This window comes from Polyodon spathula, chromosome 22 (assembly GCF_017654505.1).
Source record: "Polyodon spathula isolate WHYD16114869_AA chromosome 22, ASM1765450v1, whole genome shotgun sequence".
In the NCBI taxonomy this organism is placed as follows: Eukaryota; Metazoa; Chordata; class Actinopteri; order Acipenseriformes; family Polyodontidae; genus Polyodon; species Polyodon spathula.
In genome coordinates, this window is record NC_054555.1 from 24,292,958 (window position 1) to 24,320,524 (window position 27,567).

The following is a 27,567-nucleotide window of genomic DNA, read 5'->3' on the forward strand; positions in this document are numbered from 1 at the left end:
CCAAGTCATAGCAGGGAGCAAACACAAGCTTAATGGCCAACAAGACAGCACACAATTTTATTGTTAAAAAAAATAAGTGTGGTTTGATTTTCCCTTTAGGATCCTGACTACAGTTGTAAAATTGTGGAATGCAAATATCATATTAGATGGCATATTAATTTTCTATAACCACATTACATAGTGTGTGTGTGTGTATATATAGATAGATAGATAGAGATAGATAGATAATAAATAATTATAAAAATGAAAATAAAAAACAGGTGTATTATTTTACAACAAGTGAAAAAAAAAAAGATTTTCAATAAATTCTCCAGTGATTAGAAAACAAAAAAATACATTTGCCAATGAATCCTGATACAAGCGATTCTCCACAAGTACAATCAGTTCAAGGTAGGTATAACTTAACTAAGTGAACAGACCCATCTACTAAAGTTCATGAACATCGTCTGGGTTCTAGCATTGCCATACAGCATCTGAGTAGGGCCCATTAGAGTCTGAGCTCTGTTCATCCAAGGCAAGGTTAACACACCATCACAACGTGCACTTGGTTTCCATAGAGTGCAGAGCCCGATGCGCAGCCCTGCCTGGTTACGCAGAACCTCTGTGAAAGACTGCCTAGGGGAGTTCACATTCAGGTGAATTTCCTACCTTTAAATTCCAAAAGATAATCCAAGTTAGAAGACCACTTTTTAACTTAGCATTTTTTTTTTAATAAACAATATCATCTCCATTATAAAATAATTTAACATAGCTATGCATATTATTTATACACACAGCCACACACATATGATTACACTGTAGCAGGTGCTTTGAATGAGGAACAGTATGTTTCAAAAGGATTTTTTCAACATATCTGGATTTCATAACAGATATACGGTATTTAGAACAAATTGGATTTTCGGAATTACACGGACAGCTGCACAAACAGTCGTCTGCCAGTAGGGGTCCCTTTTGAGGAAAGAGACTCCTCATCCTGGATGGACAGGTGTGAAACTGTTCAGGGTTCAGTTTTTACAGGTTGAATATTACAGGTATGTTCTTGAAATATGGAGGTTTAATAGACTTACCAGATCATAGTCTTCTACGTATTTGTATTTCTTTTCTCTATAAAAATGCTTCTTCTTCAGTATGTGCAGGACAATCACATCACACAGAACTGTAGCCTAACAGAAGTAAAGGTGACGAATTATACATTGTATTTGTATATCCCAATACAAACACAGTTCAATCCTGGACAACCACTGTAATACATTGAGTTATATATATCTTAGATATAGACACACACAACACTGTTAGGCCTGATGGCAGTTAACCCAAACCAATGCTTTAAACACAGTACAGAAACCAGGACCAGAACACAGTTGGAAATGAAGTGGAGACTGACTTGGGACGAGAAGGCGACACTTCTTCACAGAGTGGCGAGGGTACTGAATGGACTGCCTCGTCATGGCGTTGGGCAGAATCACCCAACTTGAGATCACTCAGCTACTAGGACCACACAAGCTTAGGATGGGCTCAATGGCCGCCTCTCGCTTGTACATTTTCTAATGTTCCTATGATTTATAACTGCAGTACATGTTGTGTGCACCCTTGTATTACTCACCACTCCCAGAAGTGCCAGACCTGAGCCAATGTTTATCATCGTTGGAATAATGTCAAATTTTCCTGCCTGTAAGATAAGGAGCGTCACGCTGAATGGTTTGGGTCAAATAACTCTTTCAGCATTAATTAACTGAGGATAACTAATTTAATACATATGTTTATCAAATAAGGAAAATAAAATACAATTAGGCATAGATATACATATCCTACTTTGTCTTCATTTTTTTAAGTAGTGGTCTTTTCTAGAACAATATCCAAGTCTGCACAGTTGATTAGAGGAAACGCAACAGGCAACACCCACCTTTCCAAACACCATGACATCAAAGCGGATTCCATACGCCTTGATCAGTGTTCTGGATTCAACCTCGCCAAGACCCTTATAATATTTGGCAAATCTGTTGAAATCATCATCAGGGTAACCATAACAACAGGAATTTAAATACACAGCATCAAAGTGCTGCCAAGTTGCCCTTTAGGTTTTTGTATGAATTTATTTTTCAGTTAGTCCAACAGGTACTATACCTTATTACCTAGTGCACAGTGAGAATACATTAAGTGTGCTTTTTATAACATCTGTAAAGTGAAACTCAGCAATTTGTATTTCTAGCAATGCCTTTCTTCTCACCGGAAGTTGTATCCAGGTGCGACTGTGTTCTGCACATCCTTGTTGTCCAGCCTGCGGAAGGTGTACTGAGGGACGCACCTGGAGACCGACTGATCCAGATCACAATCCCATTTAATCTGGATTCCCATCACTCCACCCTGGAACAAACCCCACATACCGTGCTTTCTTCAAAAACCTCTCCGGAATCCTTGCATTTACTTTTGGTTTTCACCTTTCCCTAATAGTTATGGAGATGATTGGGGTTTTCAATTTCAATTCCACAATGTGCAAGAGGTTTTGAAACTCGATTCTGGCTTTTATATTTAAACACATTGACAGCAGCATGGTTTCTTAATTAAATTACTTTTAAATTAAATGATTGTGCACTTTTTGGCTCAGATGCACACCCTAACTAAAGGTTGATGCAATCCGAATTTATTCCCTGTACAATGCTGTAAAGTTGCAATGCATGGGAAGCAATTTTCCCTCTGTATTTAAGGACCCTTGCAGAGATACTGTATAATACAGCAGGCTGGTATGCACTAAAAGATTAGCAAAAGAGCATGTGCAGGAGAGATGTTGGGACACAGACCTCCACAGCAATTTCCTGGAAGTCCTCTCCAGCCTCTCGGACAATGTCTCCCAGTCTGAAGACGGGACAGTCTGGATCAGTCACCCGGTTAAATACACATTGCTTCAGATAGCTGCTGTTAATATGCGGCAAAATATTTCTCCTGGGGGTGGGGAGACAATGCATGAAACAAGTAGGTCTCTACAATTTGTTCTGAAAGAGGTAACATCCTACTATTCCAATAAATACTAACTGATAGGCAAATCTTGGCTAGCATAGCTGAACCCCCCCCCCCCCCCCCCCCCAAGATAGACTATATTTTAAAACAACCATGTTGGATGACACTGTTCTTTTTAATTGGACTACATATTTGTATTTCTTTATTAGATGCCGTTTACTCCCAGAACCCGTGTGTGTGTGAATATAGAGAAAATAAAGCACTATCAAATCACTTACTTGGTGAAATTAAATTTGGGATATCTGATGTTGTTCTTTATTAGTACTGTAAATTGTTCTGCATCTTTCAGAAGGGCAGGGTGGCTTTGGGGAAATAAAAATAAGTATTAATATGCACTCTTGTCACTACACCCCTACACAGACAGCCCTTGCACTTATCAACCCTGGTCTTGCATCATGTAACTGCATCTTGTCGTTACTTCAATAAGGCAGCTCCCTCTTGTGTTTGAAGAGAGTAACAGATGTACGTGTAGAAACATCACATTTGTATTTTTGTATTAGACTAAATGTGCAATAAAACTACTGCTGACCTAAAAGGAAAAAATGACAAGTATTTCTTTTTTTTTCATTGTGAAAATGGGTTTTGATTTGTGGTTTATTCGTTCTTTACAGGAGGGGAAACCTCCTAATTCTGCTACTTGGGGATCTCATTGACTGTGAAACTTACTGAGAGAGGTCGACGTCATTTTCCAAGGGACACCAAGCAAGTACTTCACAGGTGTGAACAGATGTGCTATTGTGGGCAGAAACACATTTTCCAGTCTGAATACCTAAGTATGGAAATTAATTTAGTCAGCTTTATTTCCAATGCACCCAAAAAGTAATAACACTGTATGGAAGCACTGTGTACTGTTTAATTGCTTACAATCCACACACACTGTATATAAGTAATTGATAAACTGAAACCTTACTATTTTAATATCAATTACCATTGTCAATTACTTTTCTTCTCCATTAAGCATTTCTAGTGATTGACGAGTATCATGGATATAGAGCAATTTGCTGTTTTTGAATTTCTAGGAGTATATAGATGGATAGCTAGAGATATTCCAAGTTATGTGGAAACAGAAACGCTTTAAGCTTTAACAAAGAGCAAGATGAAATAAATACATTTTACTAGCTACAAGTCTATCACTACGCACTCTGAATCATACCATTGCTTCTAGGCGATTGTGATCCTGCAGTACAGTTACTGTCTGAGATACAGTGTGGGCTGTCCTCTGGCATCTGAGACAAATACAGAATGTAGTGTGAACATGAGGCAGTAGTTTACATTTCAATACAATCATTAAAGCAGTCAGGTCTCTGGTTCTACCCTTACCTCAGGACAGCGCCCCTGCTGCTGGTTCAGAGTCATGATTAGGTTTGTCATCACAAAAAAGGAACTCTCTTCCTGTGAAGGAAAAAGAGGACACAACTTCCCTGGTGACACAGGCTTCACAATGATCTTACACAGTATGTGCTGAAACAAATACCAGCTGAACTCCATACTAAGATAACAATTGTGAAGATGAATTCACTAGACCCCAGCGTCTCTGAGCAATTACCATTGGTCATCAGCGGTTAATTGAGCTGATAGTTGGGGACAGCAGCCACGGCTAAGGTGACCATATGGCTCCATGTTCAGAAGGACAGTTCAGGCTTATCAACTCACAACCCAATGCACTCTGATAAGCGTAGTCCTGCTTCTCAAAGGCAAGAATGGTACCTGAGGCAGGTAAAACGTACCAGAATGCACTGGGTTGTGAGCTGAAAAGCCTGAACTATCCCAAACTGTCCCACTCAACACAGAGCCATATGGTCACCTTAGCCATGGTGGACAACATGAACAAAACTGCTGTACATTATATACCGCAGGATTCAATTTTAATTCTGGCATTGCAATCCTTACAAGGGCTTTTGAAAAGTAGTAGTTACTTGATGCAGCATTAGCATTGTATAATTGCACAAAGTTGTTTTATGCTAGGGAGAGTGTATAGGTGTATTGGCACGGATGACAGTGTGCACACAAGTGATTCATGGAGCAGTCCAATACCTGTGGTGGGATAATATAATCAGCCACATCCCAGATCTTCACCCCCTGGTCAGTGGTGTTGGTCACTGCAACCCCCTTCACCTTGGTTGTTACTGAACTGATGACCAAGTCAAACTGCTGGTAACCCTTCTGCCAAACAAACACCCAGCTGTGGAGACAGGGGCAATGGGCAGGTTCTACACACTTAGTTTTAAATATGGATTTACCATGTTCAAATATTCAAGAAAATCAAAATAAAATTGGCATATTCTTTAAAGTTTAACATAAACTTGGTAACCTTTCAAATGACCCTTTATGGAAAGACTATAGAATGAAACACTGAATGGCCCGGCGCACTACATGTCATTTTTGGATAACCCCCCCCCCCCCCCAACGCTAAGTTTGTAATTATATAAATCCAATGGAAAGTTGGAGGCTGCTTCAGAAAAAGGCATTATCCCTCAGTACTGACTTGCTTGTGCACCGAGATAGGATGTAAACTAAATTAGCTGAAAACGTTTTAATAACACGCGTAGGTTTTTTTTTTTTTGCATTATTCTTTTATGAAACGTGCACTCATATCAGTAGAAACCACACAAGCCAAATTTTGAGCGTGTTAATTAATTCTGACGTTCTGTTGTTTTCACTGTGAATGGAGTCGGCCACAGTGGACGGGAAAAATAAGGAAGGTCTCCATTAACAGGATATGGCTCGATAACAACCCTTCATTGTTGCGGTGGCGTGGCTCAAAATGTTGCATGCATAAACAGCAATTCTCACTTTACTTTGATTTAAAACGAAACTGAATTTGCTTAACCTTAACTTCATAACTAACACGAACAGTGACCCAAATAGGATGTACGTACAAAGTAGGCTACCTATTTTGAAAATTGAGTAACATTAAAATAAGTGTATTAAACAGAAACGTTTTATAATATCATCCTTCTAATCTTTGCAGTTTCGCGCTGTTAAATAAAGATTATGTCAGTTACACTCATCTACCGGAATAAATCTTTACCGCAAATCAAACACTTACCCAATCACATACGCCAAGATCCCCAGCTGTACAAGTCTGTTTATCAGTCCGACCTTTCTGCTTTTTATTGACACTATTCTCGGAGTGTCGTATTCAAAAAGCACCTGGCCAAGAGTTCTACAGCAACCGCACGAAAAAGACATGTCTGTTTAACAATGTGATCACTTCCGCTGTAAGAAAAAAAAAAAGGCTTGACGTTTGCACTTTCCTTTCCAACCTGACCAGTCACAAGACTTTCAGATGGAGTCACACACAAACCACAAGAGGACAATGTTCACAGTTAATTCAGTCAGGTGTTGTCACGACATCAGGTCAGACGTGGTGCTGGTTGCCACCGCTTCAACAACAACTGTTTAATATCTAGTCTTTGGAATACATGGTATTTAAAAAATAAATCAATACCTTTTATGTATAATATATGCTACCATCTTTATTATTGTATTCTGCAATTTGAGCAACACGATGCTGCATATTAATGAGTCTAATCACACAAATCTATGCTTGTCACCCAATTATGGTCAATTAAGTGTTTTGTCTTGCAATTCAGTTTTACATTAAATATATTACCATTGTGACTGGTTACTATATATCTCCTCAACTTTAATCCAAAAGCGGCGTTGTTGAAATACTCCCCTTATCCTTTTAATTTCAATAATCTCCTTTATTAGATTAGGTAGTAAAGCATAGAGCACATGTTATCATCGAGAGTAGAACCAACACTTTAACAATGTCATAGACTCTCTGTAACAGCTATTAATGAAGAACATAAAAATGAAAATTAATTAAACAAACAATTAATTTAAAAAAATGAATAATATAGACGGAATAATAAAAATACAATTCAGGGGCCTGCAAAATGCACAAAAACATCCCACTGTAGATTAGGCTAGTATGGTGTAGTTTGACCAAATCAAGAGGCTTTTCAAAGATCCTTTTTCGGTGTATTCATCGTGGTACAAAAAGGGTTGTAAAACATCACTTTATGAAGACTGGTGCCAGGACAAAACTTAATTATTTGTGTTTGATTATCAATGAAAAATATACAGTGTAAACACTCAGAACAGTACATGGTAAAACAACAATAAAACAGTATAAAAATGCACTAACGGCTGTAGTCTGGGAAAACAGCTCTTTATTACTGTACAATTTCAGGTTTGTAATGGTACCAATTTCCTTATTCTACATAAAAACTGCACATTGAGTCTTTTTTGATGAACAAACTCCAGTTGTTTCAAGGTCACTAAAGCTAAACCTAGAGTCTCATTTATCACCTTAATCATGTTTGATTAGCACCCTCTTCTCACAACACAAGCCAGTGTACTGCCCCTCCACACTGGGGTATCTCTCCCTAATCTTCCACACACTGCAGCTCGGTATCACAGCGCAGCTGCCTGGCTCCAGGTCTCCGAAGCGCCACTGGGTGTACTGGCTGTATGCGCAGTGTCTCAGCCACTTGGTGCTGGTGTGTGCCTGGCTGAGGTCCAGCAGAGGGCCCCTGTACAGCAGCACAGACTCCAGGGTCTGCCTGTCAAGGACGAGTCGAGAGAATGTAGCCGAGGTGCTGATGCAGTGCCCGGCGCTTCTGCGGCAGCACAGCTGCTCCTGCAAGCTTGGCATTGGGTGGCACTGTCCGCAGTGGCACCACAGTGGGGGGGGGGGTTCGTGTTCCTTCGAATTCTCTCCCGTTTGTCTCACTTCTCGCATCTCGATGTCTTTGCTGCGGCTGGGAGGCCTTTGCAACAAGCTCAGGCATTCTCTCATGCTTTCATTGTGCAGCTAGAAAATAAATGACATAAGTCCTTGTGAACCATGTGGATGGAGAACCACACACTGTACATGACAATCTCATCACCTTTAAGAATCTGTAGAGCTTGCAATATTTTTTCACTTTTTCATTTTCTTTCCTTGGTTCCACATGCATTTGCTTGACCAAACAGGACAAGGATGTCAGACCTCCCCTGTAGGCCCCTCCACTTCTTTACCAAGGCAACAGTGATCAACATGAAAGATTCAAAGTTGTGGTAAGGGAGATACATGACATTACCTTCCTGCCTGGAAAAAACATTAATTCCAGGAGTGAAAATTAGAAATAAACTCCCCATCATCTACCGTAGACAGCCTCACAACTCACCCTTCTCACATGAACAGCGGCAGCTTTCATTTCCTGTAAGCTCCTTTTGAAGGGCCCTTTCACCACCGCGATGTGGTCCTCATCCACAAAGGAGACGTACAGAGGGCTCTAGGGAAGAGACAGGAGAGTACAATCCTAACTCTGTCACCTTGGATACTGTCCGTTTCTAACCACTCCGGTGTCCTTGCTTTGCTCATGTATAGTATATTATTATTATTATTATTATTATTATTATATTATTATTATTATTATTATTATTCTGTCATAAAAAACTTTTAAGTAGAACATTTTTCTTTAAATTGGAATGCCCAATATCGATTTCACCCCCGTTTCCTCTCAGATTTGGAATGACTAATTCGATTGTTACCCTTCGGCAGCAACCCACAAACCGTACTGAAGTCTTAGCCAATCAATTACATTTGGATGATGGTGTTACTTGGTGAGACTAGCTAATCACTGTCGATTTGCAAAAGCAAAAGCAACAACTAGATCGGCAACTACAGTAGTAAGCGCAAGCAAGATTCAAACCGGTCAGCTTCAAATCTGTACTGGGTGAGCCACCAGGGAGCCCCGTCTGAGGCTTTCTAATTCACTTCAATGCAGCAACATTGCTAACCAGTCCTTACCTGTTTCAGATCTTCTACAGATTCGTACTTCTTCCCAGTGTAGTTACTTTTGACCTCCTCTGAGCAGCAGCTGGGATGAATATATGTTGTAATGAACCAATCGAGCAGCACTGTAGTCTGAAAGGCACATGGAAGAAATAACCTTCAAGAGATGCAGGACTAGCTAAACTGTGTACGCACTTTATAGACAAGGGCGCATTAGCACAGTATATCGCAATTGTTTTCAGACTCACCAGTGCGTAGTAGGAGAGTGTGGATCCAATGTATATAATCAGCTGAACTGCACTGAATTTCCCTGCCTTTTGAAATCAAAAACAGACATCATATAAGCAACTTTAAAGGTCATTATTATTATTATTATTATTATTTATTATTATTATTATTATTATTATTATTATAATAATAATAATATGTATTTAATTTAGTGTCAGGAGAAACTCTAAATGAGGCAGTTTAACAGGAAGGGTTGTTCACGTTCAAACTGCTGAAAGTATCAACTTGAACAGAGCAGTAGAAAGGTAATTAATAACCCTAGGTTCGGTGTACTTTTTAGCAGTTTACACACAGTGATCTGATTACTTGGTTTTATTTTATATGCACTAAATAAAGCCAAAACTAACATTCCCAATCACCTTTCCAAAAACCATGACATCAAACCGGATGCCATACGCCTTGAACAGCGTGCGTTCTTCCACTCCGTTCTGCTTATAGTTTCTTGCAAATCTGCAAATAAAGACCAACAGCTGGTGTACAGCGTTATCTGCTAAACCCACAGGAATTATTATTAGGCAAATCAGTATCTCTTCTGGTTTGTTATCAACCAGTACAATTGCAATTTGCAGCAGTACAGTAAGCCAAAATAAAAAGGAAGGATTGTTGTTGCAAAGCCATTTCCAAGTATGTCACATCACTGCCAAAATGACAACATATAAACTGAAATACAACAGTTCCTCTGTCTGCCACTGGATGGTTCTCCAGCTCTATGGTATTGTCCCACTTTGAAACAACTAAGACTAATAGCAAAAAGCTTTCACTGTCGGTGGCAACTCAAGCCTACCAGTCAACAGTATGCAGAATCATCTATAGTCTAATGTGACATCACTAGCTCCTGGTAACAGTTTATTAGACACTGAAAGTGCATCCCTTCCCTGTAATACAAGATTATACTCCTGCTAATCTTACCTGAAGTTCAAGCCAGGGAATATGGTCTTGTTGCTGTTTTTCTCGTCCAGTCTTCGAAAGCTATACTCCGGGACACACTTGTGAAACAGCCGATCTAGGTTACATTCCCAGTTGATCTGTACTGCTATCACTCCTCCCTGTAACGCAAGTGTATGCACACACCACCCTTACAGAGCATGCAGAACAGTAGGTACAGAATAGTATAGAATAAGAAATGGCTGAAAGACAATGACTGACAGGTGGACAGACAGAGAGAAACACCTCCAAATAGCCCCACAATCTGATACTCTCAATAGATTATGTTAAATCATGTTAATACCAAGTTTCATCCCAATTTAATCAGCAGTTTTATACAAAAATGTAAGTGAGACAAACCAAGGACAAGCATGTAAAGTGAAAGCTTCCTTTAAGATTATATGGGAAAGAATAACAGCACTTTTAGAAAGGCTTTTCGTTGGTTTTAGTTGTAAAGTCACAAGATCCACCCCTGTTACAACTGTTTTCCCTGAATCACTCTATGATCCAAATAAGCATACTCTTCAACACAAGAAAAAGGGGATAGTAAGTAAGGAAAGTGAGTGAAATTCCTGGTTCTCCCTCCTTTGCTTTGTCTTCTCATTTCTCTGCAATGCAATCCAGGGTTGCAGCTGGCTGCTCTGGTCCTGAGAACAGAAGCCCTATTGTGTGACTCTACAAAGGAAAAACAATCAGGAACGAACCTCAATAGCCATTTCCGTGAAATTCTCCCTGGCTTCTTGGACGATATCTCCCAGGCGGAATATCGGGCAGTATGGATCTGTCGTTCGGTTAAAAATACAGCCTCGCAAATAGGTGTCATTCATGTAGGACAAAATGTTTCTACACGGATATCGGGCGGTTTTGTACTCGTTGTTTGTTTATAAATACAGCCTTGCGACTAAGTGTCATCATGTAGGACAAACTTTTGACTGGAGCATGGTGCACTGTTACAATAAGTTACCTTATTATTATTATTATTATTATTATTATTATTATTATTATTATTATTATTATTAATTGGCCATTTAGAAGACACTTTTATCCAAAGCGAATTACAGAGACTAGGGGGTGAACTATGCATCACAACTGCTGCTCCATAGTCACTTACACTAGGACCTTGGTTTTACGTCTCATTTGAAGGATTGTAATCTAAACTCTTACTTTGTGTAATTGAAGTTAGGGAATCCAACGTTGTTTTTAATTAAGACGGTGAAGTTTTCTGCTGATCCCAAGATAGCAGGCCTAGGGAGATTAAAAAAATGACATTATTGACTGAGAATTCATTTTCATGCCTTTGACCCTTCCTATTAGGGAAAGACAACAGGCATGTGCGATTTAATCCCGTCAGTGAACCCAACCCTGCCATACTGTTGATTCCTGTTCCATCTGTATGTACTCAGAGCTAAGACTGCTAAACCATTTCAGTCCTGAATTAGTTTTGTCGAGCAGAAGAAGGAACTCCATGAGAGCAGGACAAAAAAAGATTTCTTGCATATATTTATAAACTACCTCAGTCTGGGACGCCTAGGTGTCCCGCAAGGTTCCAGCGTGATTATCAACGGCACATGTTAAGATACAGCACAAACATAAGGCAGGACCTTCAGAGCCAGGACTGAAAGGGTTAAGCAGAGCTCCCTCTAGTGCAGTGGTTCCCAGCCCTGGTCCTTGGGGCCCCCTGTGTCTTCTGGTTTTCATTCCAACTGAGCTCTCAATTACTTAACTAGACCCTTAATTGAAACGACAATTTGCTTAATTAGACATTTTTAATTGTTTTCAACTCTTAACAGTTGCAGAGTTCAAGTTAGCGATAACATTTTATAAGCAACTTGAACTCTGCAACTGTTAAGAGCTGAAAAAAATTAAAAAGGTCTAATTAAGCAAATTGTCAGTTCAATTAAGGGTCTAGTTAAGTAATTGACAGCTCAGTTGGAATGAAAACCAGCAGACACAGTGGGGTCCCCAGGACCAGGGTTGAGAAACACTGCTACAGCAGTGGACCCAATCAATAAGAATCAGAAACGGTATTCTTAGTACAACACATTTGCCCAATCAATTTACCAGACTGTAGCTTGCAGTCTGGTAATGGATAACAGACCCACATTATTGTTACTATTTGTTTATTTATTTGGCAGATGTCTTTATCCAAGGTGACTTACAGGTGCTACAGGGCAGTACAGGGTTACAATGCAAGATTAATATTTAAATACAGTATGGTTTACAGTAAGTGCAAATAATACTACTAGAATGCAATATGATGTAGGATGCAACAAATTAGGATTACAACACGTTATAACTACAATGACATATTAGTAGTGCAATAGTGCAAGGATAGTGCATCAGCTGAGGTGCATAGATCAGAGGGATAAAGTGAATGCATAGTAGGGGGGCTAGCTCAAGAGATCTGCAAGTGCAGTCCAATCCTGAAAGTAAACACTCATCTGGAAAGCTCTGCACACTGGACATTATGACTGCAATGGGGAACAGATACCATCTTAAAAAGGAAGTGCAGCTCTATTTATGGACTGGAAAGAAGAAAAAAAGGGAGAACCAAGAAGGACTGGCTGACAAACTGCTCTTCTTGATTTCATTTAGGGAAATAGAACAGCCAGTCGCAACCAATGAAACGCTGGGATTACTAATATGAAGAAAGCCTTTTCATTCTGTTTGCCCCCATGTAATCCTGAGGAAATCTAATTATTCTTATAATACATGCTACACAATCAAGATTTGGTTGCTGTCTGTTTCCCAGTAGTGGCTGAAGGTAACTAAGTGGTGTATGGTTTAACTGAAGGCAGTAGCCCAAACGTTTGTCAACTTTAAGTAACAGACTTTATACTTTTGAGTTTGTAAAAAACGTACACAATACCACACCGTGCTTTACAAAACACTTACTTGGGACCAACCCTCCTTTTCTCAATTGGACACCAGGCAAAGACCTCACAGGTCTTTATTGACCGGTCAAAATCAACACATTTGCCAGTCTGAACCCCTGAGGATATAAAAATCGAATCAAAGATTTCAATACGTTTTACTAACTTTTTTTTTACCTAATAAATTGTATTCCATTGAAAGGCCTCTAGAGGTACTATTTGAATGATTTAAAAACTGGCAGATTCTAATACTCAACATTATTCATGTATGATTTTCCATCAACATTTATTTATATAACATAATGCAAATACAGTGATACAAGGTGACTAAAGGCCCAAATAAATTAGTAAGCTCTTTCCTACGATGCTTTCAAGGTTAAGTAAGTTAACTAAACAATGATATAGGAGGGTACAGGAACACTGTAGATTGTTTAAAAACCTTACTTTTAATCATGCCTTAAAGCAAGGTTCATTTTTCAAGAATAGAATCATCCTAACCATTGAGTTTGCAGAATCTCAGTTCCATACGCAAATGCCTAAAGAGGACAGCTCAACTGAAACAAACACTAGAGTAAAACATGACATACCATTACTCCTCTGGTCAGTATATCCCTTTGTGCAATCCTTATCTGAACGGCACTTTTTTCCAGAGTCTGGCACCTAAACACAATTGAAAAGGCCTGGTTTATGTGTGCAGGCTACATTACTGTACCTGTTTTTTTTTTTTTTTCAAGGACATCAAGGATAACATTGTTAAGCTTGTCCATGTGTGTGACTTCAGTGTGTCACTGAAAACCAAGGGTTTTGGACGAATGCTGCAGAATACACTTCTGTGTAAATCGACTGTCCTGTAACTGAAGACTGAATAAATTACAAGATTTCTGTAATATACAAAAGCAGCATCTCACTGGTTCAAGTGAGTTTCAGTTACAACGGGCAAGATGGAACACCTGACACTTTGGTAGAGATCCAATTGTAGGTGCTTGAATGGTAGGTGCTTCCATATATATACACACATATATAGTACCTTTGATAATTTACAATATAGATGCCAACACATTTGAAAGTAGTTACCTCCGGACAGCTGCCTTGTCTTTGGTTCTTTGTGATTATTGCATTAGTAATAACAAAAAAGGAGTTCTTCCCCTGTGGAAGAAAACAAGAATTGTAAAACAAAGTCAATTAGAACATACATAGCCCTTAAAGCATTAGTTAGTGAAGTGTGTGTTTGTTATTTAGAGCAATTAACAAATGAGGACCAATGTATGTTGTGCTTTATTCCATGAGAAAATATCCTTGCATTATAGCTCATACTATCAAGTGTGTAAAAATGCAGCACCTTTATACTCTACCCTAGTACTGCATCAACCTAACAGGTGTTTTGGACTATTGTTGTTTACTTGCTTGTTTGTATAATACATTGCTACCTTCCTATCTGTGTCAGGGGTAAGGTCTAATGACTGGGTAAATATTCAAGATCCCTTATATATTCTTAACATCTAGTGATGGTGTAGTCAACTATATTATATTCACTGCTGAACTGCATAGGGGGTCACACAATTAGGCTTAGGGCTGGATTTCCATAAACTACACCCTACCAGGATGTTTTTTTTGGGGGGTGATTTTCCGATGAAATCCAGCTGTCACCTATGGTGGTGGTGTATAGGTTGATCCAACTGACCCCTTTGTAGACAATGAGGAAAAGGCCAGTAAATTAACGGTTCACAGATATGACGTTCCGATCCAGATCATTCCTTTAGCTTGCTCATGTTGTTTACAGTATTTTATAGTATGCACCTTGCAGTATCAAGTGGGGTTTCTCTACTTGGTAGAATGTAAGTTAGTATGTTACCTGTGATACACCACTGTGATCGGCCACATCCCACAATACTCCCTCCAGATCGGAGTTCTTGGTAACTGCTACGCCCTTCACTTTCGCTGTCACCGAGCTGACGACGTAATCGTGTTCCTGGAATTCCTTATTCCAAAACAGCACAATACTGCCCAGTTGCAAACACAGTGTTAGCAGGTAAAATTGACAGAGAAAAAAACATTCGGTCACACTTACTCCAGGATTAAACTGTAATTACAGTGCTGCTATCCTTACAGCAAATTTCGTAACAAGTACCATACAATGCTCCAAGCCACCAGTTAGCTATGACCCAGTTGTTTGTTTCATTACTTACTACTTGCACACCCTAATCTGAATACAGTAAATACACGGGAATACAAAATTATAATCAGCATCTATTTATTTTTGGAAAGTGCAATGTTTTAAAGTTTCCTGCGGCAGTGTGAATTAAAAAATTCAACTTCAACAATTGTGCACAACAAATGCTTCCAGTGAATAAACCCACAATCTGCAGCACACATTGAATGTAACTCAGAAACATGTTAGCAGTCAAATTAATGGAAAACTAATTCACTCTCAGTGTTGGAGCAACAGCTCAGAAACACTGACAAAGATCATGAGAGAATAGTGTAACAATCCTCTCGCTTTTAAAGACCTTACCGAATTTAGTTTTGTTGGAAAGCACTGCAAATTCATTTTTCAAAGTTTGACTGCGGTACACAGTGGAATCACTTATTAAAATGCCCAGTTATCAAAATGATTTAGCAGAGTCAACAATTGAACAGAAGAAAAAAAAAACAATTCGGCACCTACAAATGTAATTCAATCACTATACAAGCAAATTATACACTACACAGTAATGAATAAAACCCCACAATCAACTCAATGCAGCACCCCCATTGTTGTGATATCCATGACGGACGACGAAAACTCGTAACTCAGAATCCATAGTTAGCATTCAAATTATGGAACAAAACTATAGTTTTAAATATTCATAGTTAAATCCTCCAGTGTTAGAACAGTGTTTTGGCATAGCAACAGTCCTCTCTTAACCACACACTGCAGACAAATGTAACTCAGCCATGTTATGAGAGAAATCAAGTGTAAGAACACATCCCTCACTCTCAAGCTGGAGCCGACAAAACAGCTCTTTGTTAAAGATCACTTAAGTGTAACAATTACTTAGCGTTTCAAACAATATGCAATAAACCGAACTCCAGAATCTGAATCTGCAGCTATGCTACGTTTCCATCTGACCAAAAATATTCACATGATCGATTATTGGATCAAACCGAAATTGATTAATAACCACTGACCAAATAAAATCTCATAAGTAAAATAATTTATTATCAGAAAACGAATCATATTCAACAGAAAAACCGAATTGATTTCATTATAACGTTGTAGTCTACAAATACTACACCTGACAAACTTAACCCTATTCATGACGTGAATTTTAGACACGAGGCAAATAGTTAATTTCCCGGTATAAAAACATGTTTCAAAAGAATATTCACTCTTGCACTTTTCAGGTGCTCAATTGACGATTCCAATTTTTGCAAACCAATTAATAACAAACACTAGGCATCCGTATACCCCACTTTTATCAGGGATCCCCATTTAAATAACGTGCATCTGCAAAACGTAACCCTAATTCTCCAGTTAACCCAACAGACACGATGCAACACAGTACATTTCCCCGGCTATTCACACATAGGAAAATCTGCATGTCCATTTTCTTTCACTGTCAATGCTTTTGCAATAGAAATCTCTGACTTCAATTTTGACTCACCAGATAAAAGCTAAAATGGTCCCGTTTATACCCCATTTCAGGGATCCCAGTTTAACGCTTCTAATCCGCACTAATTTAATCGTCTCGTACTCGCAGAAATCACGCAGACCCATTCTGCTGCCTCTGAAAATGTTACAAAAACATAGCGTTCTAAATTCCCTTCCTTAAAATTAGCAAGACACCCCCGTCACATGTACGACTGTGGGTTGCTAGGCTCGTACACGCGTATTCTGTTGTTTATTGTTAGAGATCTGGGCAGACGCCACACTAGGACACGACTAGACACTAAGCACCATTACTGTAATAAATATGCCAACGATATGCTCGTATAGCAGTGCAATTACATTACTGTACTTCGTGTGCAGTTTTGTTTTTGTCTTTTGTGCACAACTGGAAATAGGGGTATTTTAAATCTTTCACTTAAACAGATAACTAGGCACGTTATAAGAAAGGACTGTGCAGAAAAGTCTTATTTCACTTCCTTTAACCCATCCATTGCTATTACCTCGTTTGAGACTACTTTGTATTTTTTGGAGCATTTTTAACTGGCATCAACTTGTTATTTTAATTTTCTGTTTTATTGTTATGATAACTTATTCTTATTTTGTTAACAGCAAAAAATTAAGTGTGTGTGTGTGAGAGAGAGAGAGAGAGAGAGAGAGAGAGAGAGAGAGAGAGAGAGAGAGAGAGAGAGAGACAGAGACCAATAGTAGCAAGGAGCTCATTTGTTTAACACGTAATTTGAAAGATGTGATGAAATGTGGTTTGAATTTAGGGTTATGAATTTAGAAATACAACCTTTAATTTCAGGATTTTAGTATTAATTGAGATTATAACTTTAAAAGGCGTAGCCCTACTGTTAATGATACAGTGCCTTGGTAAAGTGGTAGCGTATCGAAGCAGTTAAACCGCAGTAAGGGTCCAGCCTGGATCCCTAAGCCCACACACTACAGCAGCACAATGCATCCATTCAAGAGGGGTCCTCGTGGTTAGAATTTCTGACCGAAAGTGTAATATTCCTAAAATGTCAAGGCTTCGGAAATTCTGAGATTTTAGTTATAACAATAGAGCGGCACTAGTAATATTTTAATTAATATAATTATTTTCCAGTGGCAATCATCTTTTTCATCAGTTAAGTATTTCCCTTATAAAAATATACTACCATAGTAAAAGTGTAATATAGCCAAAGCATTGCAAGGTACGCATTGCATAGCCCACATGGATATGGTCAAGCACATTAAAAAAACATGACAGACCACGGTAAACTGGCTAGCCATGGGAAAACTGCAAAATGACCGTGGAAATGCACTGATGTAACTTTCATGCGCGTCATTGTGTTCCAAAGATCTATTAATTTACAGATTCTGCAATGTGAGTCATCACACGTGGGTGCGATTTTTCCAAGTCTGTAACTCATAACTAACATTATCAGTACTGCAGTTTAACAATTTTCTAAATCAATGGAAACATTTTACAATGCATACTTGCACTAATTTTGGTACAATTTGTCGATTTATATTATTGTAAAGATCCTGTCGGGGAGGTGGGGGTAGGGGGTTAGGGTTAGGATATGGTAGAGGTTGTGTGTCGTGCAAGGGTGTTGCCTGGTGGTGTGTGCATGCAGGGGTTGTTGCAATGTATGTGTATGAGTGCAGGGGGTGTTGCAATGTATGTGTATGCGTGCAGGGGGTGCCCGTGTGTAGAGGAATTGGGGTCATTGGTTTGACGCGAAAGATGTAGAGGGCGGAGCGCATATGTGTGGAAAAGACGTGGAGATTTGGGAAGACAAGAGTGAGCGTTGAGAGATACAAAGTGTGCGTGGAGAGACAGAGAGCTAGAGATAGAGCGCGAAAGTGCATACGGTAGAGTAAATGAAAAATGACTTTAAATCGTTTAATTTTATTTTCGACTCACAGTTCCCTTCCCTACTTTATAATTTTATTTGATTAATTATTGTAAATACAGAAATAAAAAGCTTGAGCCTTTACACCATCACGGCATCAGTCTCATTTCTGTCCCAAAAATAACCCGAAACGCTACATAAAGTTAATATAGTTATGACATGGTAATAACAATATGCAGTATGAGTACATAGTATAAGGGGTACCGTTCTTGCTATGTTTCTACCAGGGCCTGATTTAAGGGGCTCAATATCTTTTACACCAGGGCCTGAATTCCACAGAGGAAGGGGTGCAAAGCCCAGGGAGGGGGGGGACGGGGGACCTGAACATTTTTCCAGGGCCCTGAACTCCCGAGGGGGCTCCGCAGCCCAGGGTAAAATACCGTATTACTTCAATTTAGCGCCGCCCTCGTATTAAGGACGCCCTAGTATTGATGGCGCAGTTATATATCAGCTCTACAATAGAGGTCGTCCTCAAATAAAGGCCGCTATCAATAAAGAAACATTAAGGGATTTTTTTTCTCTCCCCTACTAAAAAAAACCACACACACAGTAAACAAATAAACGCGCAACACTGACTATATACATGTAACACCCCCGAAGATCTAGCACGTAAATTACAAACTACTGTACACACACATAGTAAGACCATTTTATTTTATGGTAGTACAGTTCTGAATGAAAATGTTAAATAAACTACGTACAGAACAGCAGTCCTTCTGAAGTTCTTATAGGTGTTTTGTTGTTTTGTTTTTAGTTCAATTGTAATTCCCCTAATCAATCCTGTACAAATAAAAACAATGTTCTTACTATCTAGTATGAGAAGATTTAGTTTCGGTTTATCTTGCAGAGAAATTACAAACAAGCAACTTACAGTGAGAAAAAAATAACCGAGCAGGACGTATTGTAATTTTTACAGATATCAAACTGATATTCTGAAGTAATTTTTCGTGGAGAAAAACATCTACGTCACACTCTTGGATTGAACTGCCACATTGTCCCGCCCCTTAACAACCAATACACACTCCTGATTCGCTGTTACAGTACTCCAACCTAATAGGTTCTCGGTAACTGTCGCCGATAAATGTACATACAAATAGGCTACAGTATTACAGAAAATAAGAAACCGCGATACTCATAAAGCGCGCGAGATGTAGATGAGAAATAGCGCAACGAGAGGGAGAGCGTGAGAGATAGCGCGCGAGAGGGAGAGCGTGAGAGATAGCGCGCGAGAGGGAGAGCGTGAGAGATAGCGCGCGAGAGCGAGAGCAGTCATTTTGATCAATTTAAAATAACTGGTCACGCGAACGCTGGAAGACGACGAGAGAGCGAAGAGCGAGAGCGCGAGAGATAGCGCGCGAGAGGGAGAGCGTGAGAGATAGCGCGCGAGAGGGAGAGCGTGAGAGATAGCGCGCGAGAGGGAGAGCGTGAGAGATAGCGCGCGAGAGGGAGAGAGAGAGAAAAAGAAACGGAAAAACTTAGCGGCTCAGCGAAACGAACAAAAACAGAAGGAAAAGGAAGCTAGTGAAACATGTCTGCTGGAAAATATTAACAGCCTATCAAAATCCTATAAAAATGAAGTAACGACAACAGCAAATGGACCAGAACAACTGCTCAACGATAGTTTTGGCAGCGCTACTGTTCCAAATAACCGGCCTGAAGAATTAGTAAGTACTGTAGTACAGAGTAAGACAGATTTCGTGTCCATATCTTCCTGAAGATTCTGGATGCTCTTTCAGCAGATTGCTTCCAGCGATCAAAGGCGTATGTTACTGTGCATAACTTGTATGGCTTCCTTACCGACTTTCAGAACATGTCAGAATATGACATCAAAAACAAAGCTGCTACACTCATGCAAACCAATCCTTCAGATCTGGACGAATTTTTCCCAAGCAGAAATGCTCCAGTTTACTAAATTTGTTTCTGACAAGGACAAGAGAACAGCGTTTGGCCACCTTCAGCTTTTCCTGAATTTTCAAGTGATTTCCACGTTTCCGAATGTCACCCCCGCTCAGCGCATTTACCTATCCTTAATGTGTGCTGACTGTTCTGAAAAACTGTTTAGTTTTCAGATAGATTGTGGTATTGAGCACTTACTAACATTTTAATATTCCTAATATTTTCTTTTAAAGGTTCTTTTCATATTGATCCAGTTATTAAAAGTTGTGTATTTCAGTCACTAGATGTCGCTGTGTAATGCCAAGTATAGCTAATTGTTTCGTGAATGTATTGCACGTTTATGGCAAGCCATATCGGGGCCACAAACGCCTTGACTCAACGCGTAAGAAAGTGAGCAATGAGAACCTGGATTAATCAACGTGTAAAAAAGATTGTGATTAGACTACGCGTCCTAAAAACAACGGTAAACGCCAAAAGGGCCATAATGTTAAAACCCAAGGCGTAGTGAAATATTTGCTGCTCGTAGCACAGAGAGCCAATGGGGGAATAGTATCGGTTAGGGGCCGTAATGGGTCACGCAATAGCCAATCAAGGCTTTTTTTTTTGCATTGTAGGTAGATAAGGTCATGAACTCGTCTCGAGCATAAAATATGCTTAATTTACAAATTAATTAATGATATTGCAACCTTAATAATGTTTATTTTGTAATAGCCCATTAGCGTAAATTTCACATTTATCCACGGAGAGGAAGCAGACATCCTAAGTGGAGCCAGAAATGTACTGTAACAACATTATTTTCGTACTATTTAGATTTTGATGTTCAAATGGCAATGCTGAACAATTGTAACTTGTAAATGGACTTAATTATATATTCCATATTTTAAAATAATTAATCTTTTGGAATTTTCTTGCAAAAAAGGAATCATGAAACTTAAAAAAAAAAACTTGTAATCTTCAATTAAATCTAAAACATGGTGTTTTATTTTCTAACTATTATTTTTAATAACATTGAATATATTCTTGTATGAAATGCAATTCGTAAAGTAGCGGGGTTGCTCACGTGACTTAGGCACGTTTGACTTATTGCATTATATTCAGTTTTTATTGAGTGTTGTTGTTTAAGCACATTTATTTTGGCACATAATTTCTGTTAGTGACAACTGATTGATTTTAAGAACATAAGAAAGTTTACAAACGAGAGGAGGCCATTCGGCCCATCTTGCTCGTTTGGTTGTTAGTAGCTTATTGATCCCAGAATCTCATCAAGCAGCTTCTTGAAGGATCCCAGGGTGTCAGCTTCAACAACATTACTGGGGAGTTGATTCCAGACCCTCACAATTCTCTGTGTAAAAAAGTGCCTCCTATTTTCTGTTCTGAATGCCCCTTTGTCTAAACTCCATTTGTGACCCCTGGTCCTTGTTTCTTTTTTCAGGCTGAAAAAGTCCCTTGGGTCAACACTGTCAATACCTTTTAGAATTTTGAATGCTTGAATTAGGTCGCCACGTAGTGTTCTTTGTTCAAGACTGAACAGATTCAATTCTTTTAGCCTGTCTGCATATGACATGCCTTTTAAGCCCGGAATAATTCTGGTCGCTCTTCTTTGCACTCTTTCTAGAGCAGCAATATCTTTTTTATAGCGAGGTGACCAGAACTGCACACAGTATTCAAGACGAGGTCTTACTAGTGCATTGTACGGTTTTAACATTACTTCCCTTTATTTAAATTCAACACTTTTCACAATGTATCCGAGCATCTTGTTAGCCTTTTTTATAGCTTCCCCACATTGTGTAGATGAAGACATTTCTGAGTCAACAAAAACTCCTAGGTCTTTTTCATAGATTCCTTCTCCAATTTCAGTATCTCCCATATGATATTTATAATGTACATTTTTATTTCCTGCGTGCAGTACCTTACACTTTTCTCTATTAAATGTCATTTGCCATGTGTGTGCCCAGTTCTGAATCTTGTCTAGATCATTTTGAATGACCTTTGCTGCTGCAACAGTGTTTGCCACTCCTCCTACTTTTGTGTCGTCTGCAAATTTAACAAGTTTGCTTACTATACCAGAATCTAAATCATTAATGTAGATTAGGAATAGCAGAGGACCTAATACTGATCCCTGTGGTACACCGCTGGTTACCACACTCCATTCTGAGGTTTTTCCTCTAATCAGTACTTTCTGTTTTCTACATGTTAACCACTCCCTAATCCATGTACATGTGTTTCCTTGAATCCCAACTGCGTTCAGTTTGAGAATTAATCTTTTGTGCGGGACTTTGTCAAAAGCTTTCTGGAAATCTAAATAAACCATGTCATATGCTTTGCAATTATCCATTATCGATGTTGCATCCTCAAAAAAATCAAGCAAGTTAGTTAGACACGATCTCCCTTTCCTAAAACCATGTTGACTGTCTCCCAGGACCCTGTTACCATATAGGTAATTTTCCATTTTGGATCTTATTATAGTTTCCATAAGTTTGCATATAATAGAAGTCAGGCTTACTGGTCTGTAGTTACCTGGTTCAGTTTTGTTTCCCTTTTTGTGGATCGGTATTACGTTTGCAATTTTCCAGTCTGTCGGTACAACCCCTGTGTCAAGAGACTGCTGCATGATCTTGGTTAGCGGTTTGTAAATTACTTCTTTCATTTCTTTGAGTACTATTGGGAGGATCTCATCCGGCCCAGGGGATTTGTTTATTTTAAGAGCTCCTAGTCCCTTTAACACTTCTGCCTCAGTTATGCTAAAGTTATTTAAAACTGGATAGGAACTGGATGACATGTGGGGCATGTTGTCAGTATCTTGCTTTGTAAAAACTTGTAAAAAGTCATCATTTAATATATTTGCTATTTTTTCTTCATCTACGATTTTGCCATTTGTATCTCTTAAACATTTAATCTCCTCTTTGAATGTTCGTTGCTGTTGTAATATTGGAAAAACATTTTGGAATTGGTTTTAGCTCCCTTAGCAATGTTCATTTCTATTTCTCTCTTGGCCTTTCTAACTTCCTTTTTGACTTGCGTTTGCAGTTCTGTGTACTCTTTCTGCGTACTTTCTTTTTGGTCCTTTTTTAATGCTCTGTAAAGTGCCTTTTTTCGCTGAATTTTTTTTTTTAATTGATCTATTAAACCATTTTGGCAATTTAGTTTTACATTTAGATTTGTCTACTTTAGGGATATAATTGTTTTGCGCCTCTAGTACTACATTTTTGAATAACAACCATCCTTCTTCTGTGGGTGTTTTCTCTATTCTACTCCAATCTACTTCTGTTAGTCTCTGTTTCATACCTTCATAGTTTGCTTTTCTAAAATTGTAAACCTTAGCTTTAGTCATTACTTTTGGGGATTTAAAAAACACTTCAAATGAGACCATGTTGTGGTCTGAGTTTGCCAGTGGTTCTCTGACCTCTGTTTTAGTTATTCAATCTTCGTTATTTGAAAAGACTAAATCAAGGCATGCCTCCCCTCTAGTCGGTGCCTTGACAAATTGTGTTAGGAAGCAGTCATTTGTCATTTCCACCATGTAAATACAGTATAATCGTAAATCTTGAAAAACTACTCACTTCTAAATCTTTTGTAGTCATTTTTGTATTACTTTAGTATAAATACATGTTAATGTGGATCCATATGTTGTTTCTTTCTCACTTTATGTGAACGAAAAGCCACACATTTGCCCGTTTTCCCATTGGAAATAGTGATATTTTGAAATATCACTGTCCTGGTCACAAAAGCAAAGTTTGTGGGGAATAATAGCCATTTTCTATACTTTCGAGGCATAAGCAATTAGGAAATAACACTTACTACCCAGGAACAAAAAAAAAAAAAAAAAAATTTGTTACACAGTGGAATCGGTGCACCTCATAGGTGCTAGAACTTCAATTTTGATATTACAGGTGACTATTCTTTCTTGTACAACATATTTTATAAGTTAACACGTTAAATACGTTAATAATAATAATAATATAATAAATAATAATATAATATAAATAATAATTTTGCAATGGTTGACCATGTAGTACTGAGTCGGATAATATATATATAATATATATATATATATAATATATATATATATATATATAATATATATTCTATACAATATATCTGCACATTCTAAACGAGATTGCTCACATCCAAACTGTTGCTTTAAATGGTAACCTAGTTTAGTGATACCTCTGGAATTTCAATCTTGTTTTAGACTTTTAATTGAAGAGTACAAGGTTTGTTTTTAAGTTTCATGATTCCTTTTTGCAAGCATATTTCAATCAGAATAATCTTTCTAATCACGATTGTTTTAAAACGTGTATGTGTGGTGGGGGGTGGTTTGGGGGCAAGGTCAGGGCTTTACACGCATTCACCTACTACTGCACACAACACAGACAAGTGAAATCATTAAGCCTTGTTGTTTTTTTAATGCATTTCAATATGATAAACAACACATGTAAATCAGCTTAATGGAGCCATTTGTATTTTAGCAGTGGCTAAATATAACGCAGCTATTTCTTTTTACCTTGCATGTCAAAAGCTAGTCTGAGCCAGTGAAACTGACTGATGTATTGGTATTTGCATGACTTTTTTATAATTACTGTCTCAAGCAGTTACGAATTTCCTGTCTTTTTTCCACACGGCTTGCTGAGGCTTTGAACTTAGAGTTGTTTTTTTTTTTTAACACAATCTGTACGCTGGTAACAAATAACAAACCACGATGCAATCAACTGGAGATATAATACTAGCATTCATCAGCGGAGCTCTGTTGGTGTTTGGAGTGCTGTGGAATCTCTTCAATCTTGCAATAACCATCCATCTGCAGAGGAAAAGCAGAAGTTACCAGACACTTGAATTCATAATTTCATGCACCACACTCTCCAATTTGTTGTTGGACTTGTCAACGATTTGCACTGTGTATTTTTATGAGTTTAAAATCTTCTGCACTACCGAGATGGGAAGAGTCATACCAGTGGTCTTCTTCATCTTGTTCAGTGCCAGCGCTTCAAGTTTCTGGTCCATTGCTTGGCTTTGTGTCTTCTATTGTGTGAAGATCATCAGCCTACCCACTGCTCTCTTCATCAAGCTCAAGAGGAATATCGCACTGGTTGTCAACTGGGCTCTCATCCTCACTGTGTTTTTTTGCTTTGTCTTGTTCTGCCCATTCTTGTCTCTTATTCCAATAATGCCAGCAAACGCTACTGCTAACAACACTTACAACATCAACAACACCCTGGGCATGCCATGCACCAGTCCTCGTTTCGATTTCCCAGAGACGTTTGCCTCCGAACTTTACTTTGTTATCTTTGTGTTATTTCTATGCCCCATTCCTCTCATAATCATGGTGACCACCAGCAGCCAGCTTGTGGTCCATCTCTGCAAACACACCCAGCAAATGAAAAGAAACCAGAATGAGTTCCAGAGCAGAAACTCCTACCTACTGATCTGCAAAATGATAATATCCCTGGTGGTAGTGTATTTGTTCACCATCATGCTGGCATTCATTTACCTCCTGACTCAGGCAAAAGATGAAAAAATGTCTAATGATTTCCTTGTTTTAGATATGGCTTTCTACTGTGCAGCAACAGGAGTTCTGTTGACGGCCACTAACAAGAATCTGAAGAAGAAACTTGCGTCTTTGTTCTGCTGTGGAAAGATACAGAGGCAGAGTGAGCCGAAGTGAGAAGCCATGTTGATTCAGACCATTCATCACTGTTTATTTATAGTGTGCATTTTGCACTGTTTTTGTGAAAGTAAAATGAAATGCCCAGTGTTTCTAATGAGAAACAGCTCAGTAGGTTAATATAAAGGGCTACATTTTCAAAGCTAATTAGCACATTTTATTTATTTCAGAGAAACACACCCAATAAAGTTACCAAATCAGATATATACAACAAAGACATTTAGGAACTTGTAAGCAGTCTCAAGTGGTTTCTTATTCGTATTTGTATTATTTCCTTCAGATAAAAATTGCGCTAATGACAATTTGGAGCAAGTAGCTTTGAGAATCTAGATCAAGACTCTTAAGTCCATCTTTTTGTCTTGCTAGTTTTGCTTTCATGGAAAAAACTGCAAATAGCAGCCTGGTTTGAGGGGTCCATTTAATCGTATAAATGAGCGTAAATTGATTAGAACATCTGCTTGAGCTAAATAAAATATGATAAGAAATAACTTAGCCTGATATTAATATTTTTATTTTCCTGAATGACTTGACAGTAGACTAATACTACAGTCTAACTGTTTAAAATTCATATTGCTTTCTTTTTCCTTTCATCTTGTTGCTGTTGTTTTGTGTAAAAATAAAGATGCATTTGGTGGAGATTGAGGTGTATGCAAAATCTGTATTTGCCTTGGCTTTTGTTGACATACAACAATTTACCAAATGCATTGTTTCTTTTAAACAACAGTTCAATGAAAAAAAATAGTACAAAATGTTAGCAATGTTCTGTATCCTTATAAGAATGGATTTTTAATTGGACATATTTTTTAATGTAAAGCTGAGGAGCTTTTACATTTTTTTTATTGAGTGTAGCTTTAAATATAGAACTGTGTGTTGCTGTTGGTGTGTTCAGATTTTATGTTAGAATTTTAGACATGCAATGTCGTACTGTAAACAAAATAGATTTTTGGAAGCAAATGCAAATGCAGAATTCAGATATCTTTTTTTCTGAAAACAATGTGTAATAAAGTGTTGCATTGTACTGTTTTTTTAATGTAAATGCAGGTTGTTCTGTAGAGCTGTGGTTAAAATATATTTTATTTGATAGTAGTGTTTGCTGTGATCCTGTTTCTGCTACTCCGGTACCCTAGGCGTGCGCTGAAGTGCTGTTGGATTCTCTATATTTCTTATAGTAACCAATAAAAAAAGAATAATATGAATTGGTGTTTTGAGGGCTCTTTATAAAAACAGGTGTCCAGAGGACACGGTGTACAAAATTCAAATTCTCCTCTAAAATTTTAAAATTCATTCCTTTAATGTCAGCTGCAATAACATTTTCAGTGCCCCTTGTCAACTGTTTATTTAAAATACGTTTTCTTAAAAGAATATTAAATTCTGTGTCGTTTACATATCCTCCAGTTTCAAAAGAAAAATGTTACAGTGGTTGTGAAGTGAAGGTCTATATGGAAACAATGTAAGGCAGGGAAATGGATTTAAGCTTCAGATGACATCTAGTTGCCAGATGAAGACATATGTAATACAGGCTGAATCAGCCAAAATGTCTTTACTGTAGTATAAACTACTTTATAGTACTA

General features: G+C 38.3%; 3 protein-coding genes across 4 annotated transcripts; 1 reads left to right on the forward strand and 2 right to left on the reverse strand.

Moving 5' to 3' along the window:
* Positions 1 to 268: 268 nt before the first annotated feature.
* Positions 269 to 6,250, reverse strand: LOC121297618 (P2X purinoceptor 4-like). 2 transcript variants are annotated; one of them, XM_041224066.1, is made up of 12 exons: positions 6,065 to 6,248; positions 5,050 to 5,197; positions 4,336 to 4,407; positions 4,169 to 4,241; positions 3,682 to 3,784; positions 3,234 to 3,317; positions 2,799 to 2,940; positions 2,228 to 2,364; positions 1,904 to 1,997; positions 1,604 to 1,669; positions 1,068 to 1,163; positions 269 to 648 (listed from the first exon to the last, which is right to left on the reverse strand). In XM_041224066.1, the coding sequence occupies exons 1-12, from the start codon at positions 6,205 to 6,207 to the stop codon at positions 616 to 618; spliced, it is 1,191 nt and encodes a 396-aa protein (XP_041080000.1). In that variant the 5' UTR covers positions 6,208 to 6,248; the 3' UTR covers positions 269 to 615. The 2 variants fall into 2 exon arrangements, with proteins under 2 accessions (XP_041080000.1, XP_041079999.1); XM_041224065.1 differs by lacking the exon at positions 269 to 648 and adding an exon at positions 676 to 973 and having other exon boundaries at positions 6,065 to 6,250.
* Positions 6,251 to 6,621: 371 nt separating this feature from the next.
* Positions 6,622 to 16,817, reverse strand: LOC121296888 (P2X purinoceptor 4-like). The gene is made up of 13 exons (XM_041222788.1): positions 16,536 to 16,817; positions 14,744 to 14,891; positions 13,966 to 14,037; positions 13,479 to 13,551; positions 12,914 to 13,010; positions 11,183 to 11,263; positions 10,723 to 10,864; positions 10,004 to 10,140; positions 9,454 to 9,544; positions 9,055 to 9,120; positions 8,822 to 8,938; positions 8,196 to 8,303; positions 6,622 to 7,840 (listed from the first exon to the last, which is right to left on the reverse strand). The coding sequence occupies exons 1-13, from the start codon at positions 16,646 to 16,648 to the stop codon at positions 7,337 to 7,339; spliced, it is 1,749 nt and encodes a 582-aa protein (XP_041078722.1). The 5' UTR covers positions 16,649 to 16,817; the 3' UTR covers positions 6,622 to 7,336.
* Positions 16,818 to 25,033: 8,216 nt separating this feature from the next.
* Positions 25,034 to 25,996, forward strand: LOC121297038 (taste receptor type 2 member 40-like). Its single transcript, XM_041223049.1, has one exon. It carries the CDS (start codon positions 25,034 to 25,036, stop codon positions 25,994 to 25,996), a length of 963 nt encoding a protein of 320 aa, XP_041078983.1.
* Positions 25,997 to 27,567: the final 1,571 nt, after the last annotated feature.

Coding starts and splice junctions, on each gene's coding strand:
- LOC121297618 (XM_041224065.1), bottom strand. CDS start 6,207: ATGTCTTTTTCGTGCGGTTGCTGTAGAACTCTTGGCCAGGTGCTTTTT. Junction 2,941..3,233: donor CCCAAATTTAATTTCACCAA/GTAAGTGATTTG, acceptor CCCCACCCCCAG/GAGAAATATTTTGCCGCATA. Junction 1,998..2,227: donor GCACCTGGATACAACTTCCG/GTGAGAAGAAAG, acceptor TGATTTCAACAG/ATTTGCCAAATATTATAAGG.
- LOC121297038 (XM_041223049.1), top strand. CDS start 25,034: ATGCAATCAACTGGAGATATAATACTAGCATTCATCAGCGGAGCTCTG.
- LOC121296888 (XM_041222788.1), bottom strand. CDS start 16,648: ATGGGTCTGCGTGATTTCTGCGAGTACGAGACGATTAAATTAGTGCGG. Junction 14,038..14,743: donor ATCACAGTGGTGTATCACAG/GTAACATACTAA, acceptor TTTCTTCCACAG/GGGAAGAACTCCTTTTTTGT. Junction 10,141..10,722: donor TCACGGAAATGGCTATTGAG/GTTCGTTCCTGA, acceptor CTTGCGTTACAG/GGAGGAGTGATAGCAGTACA.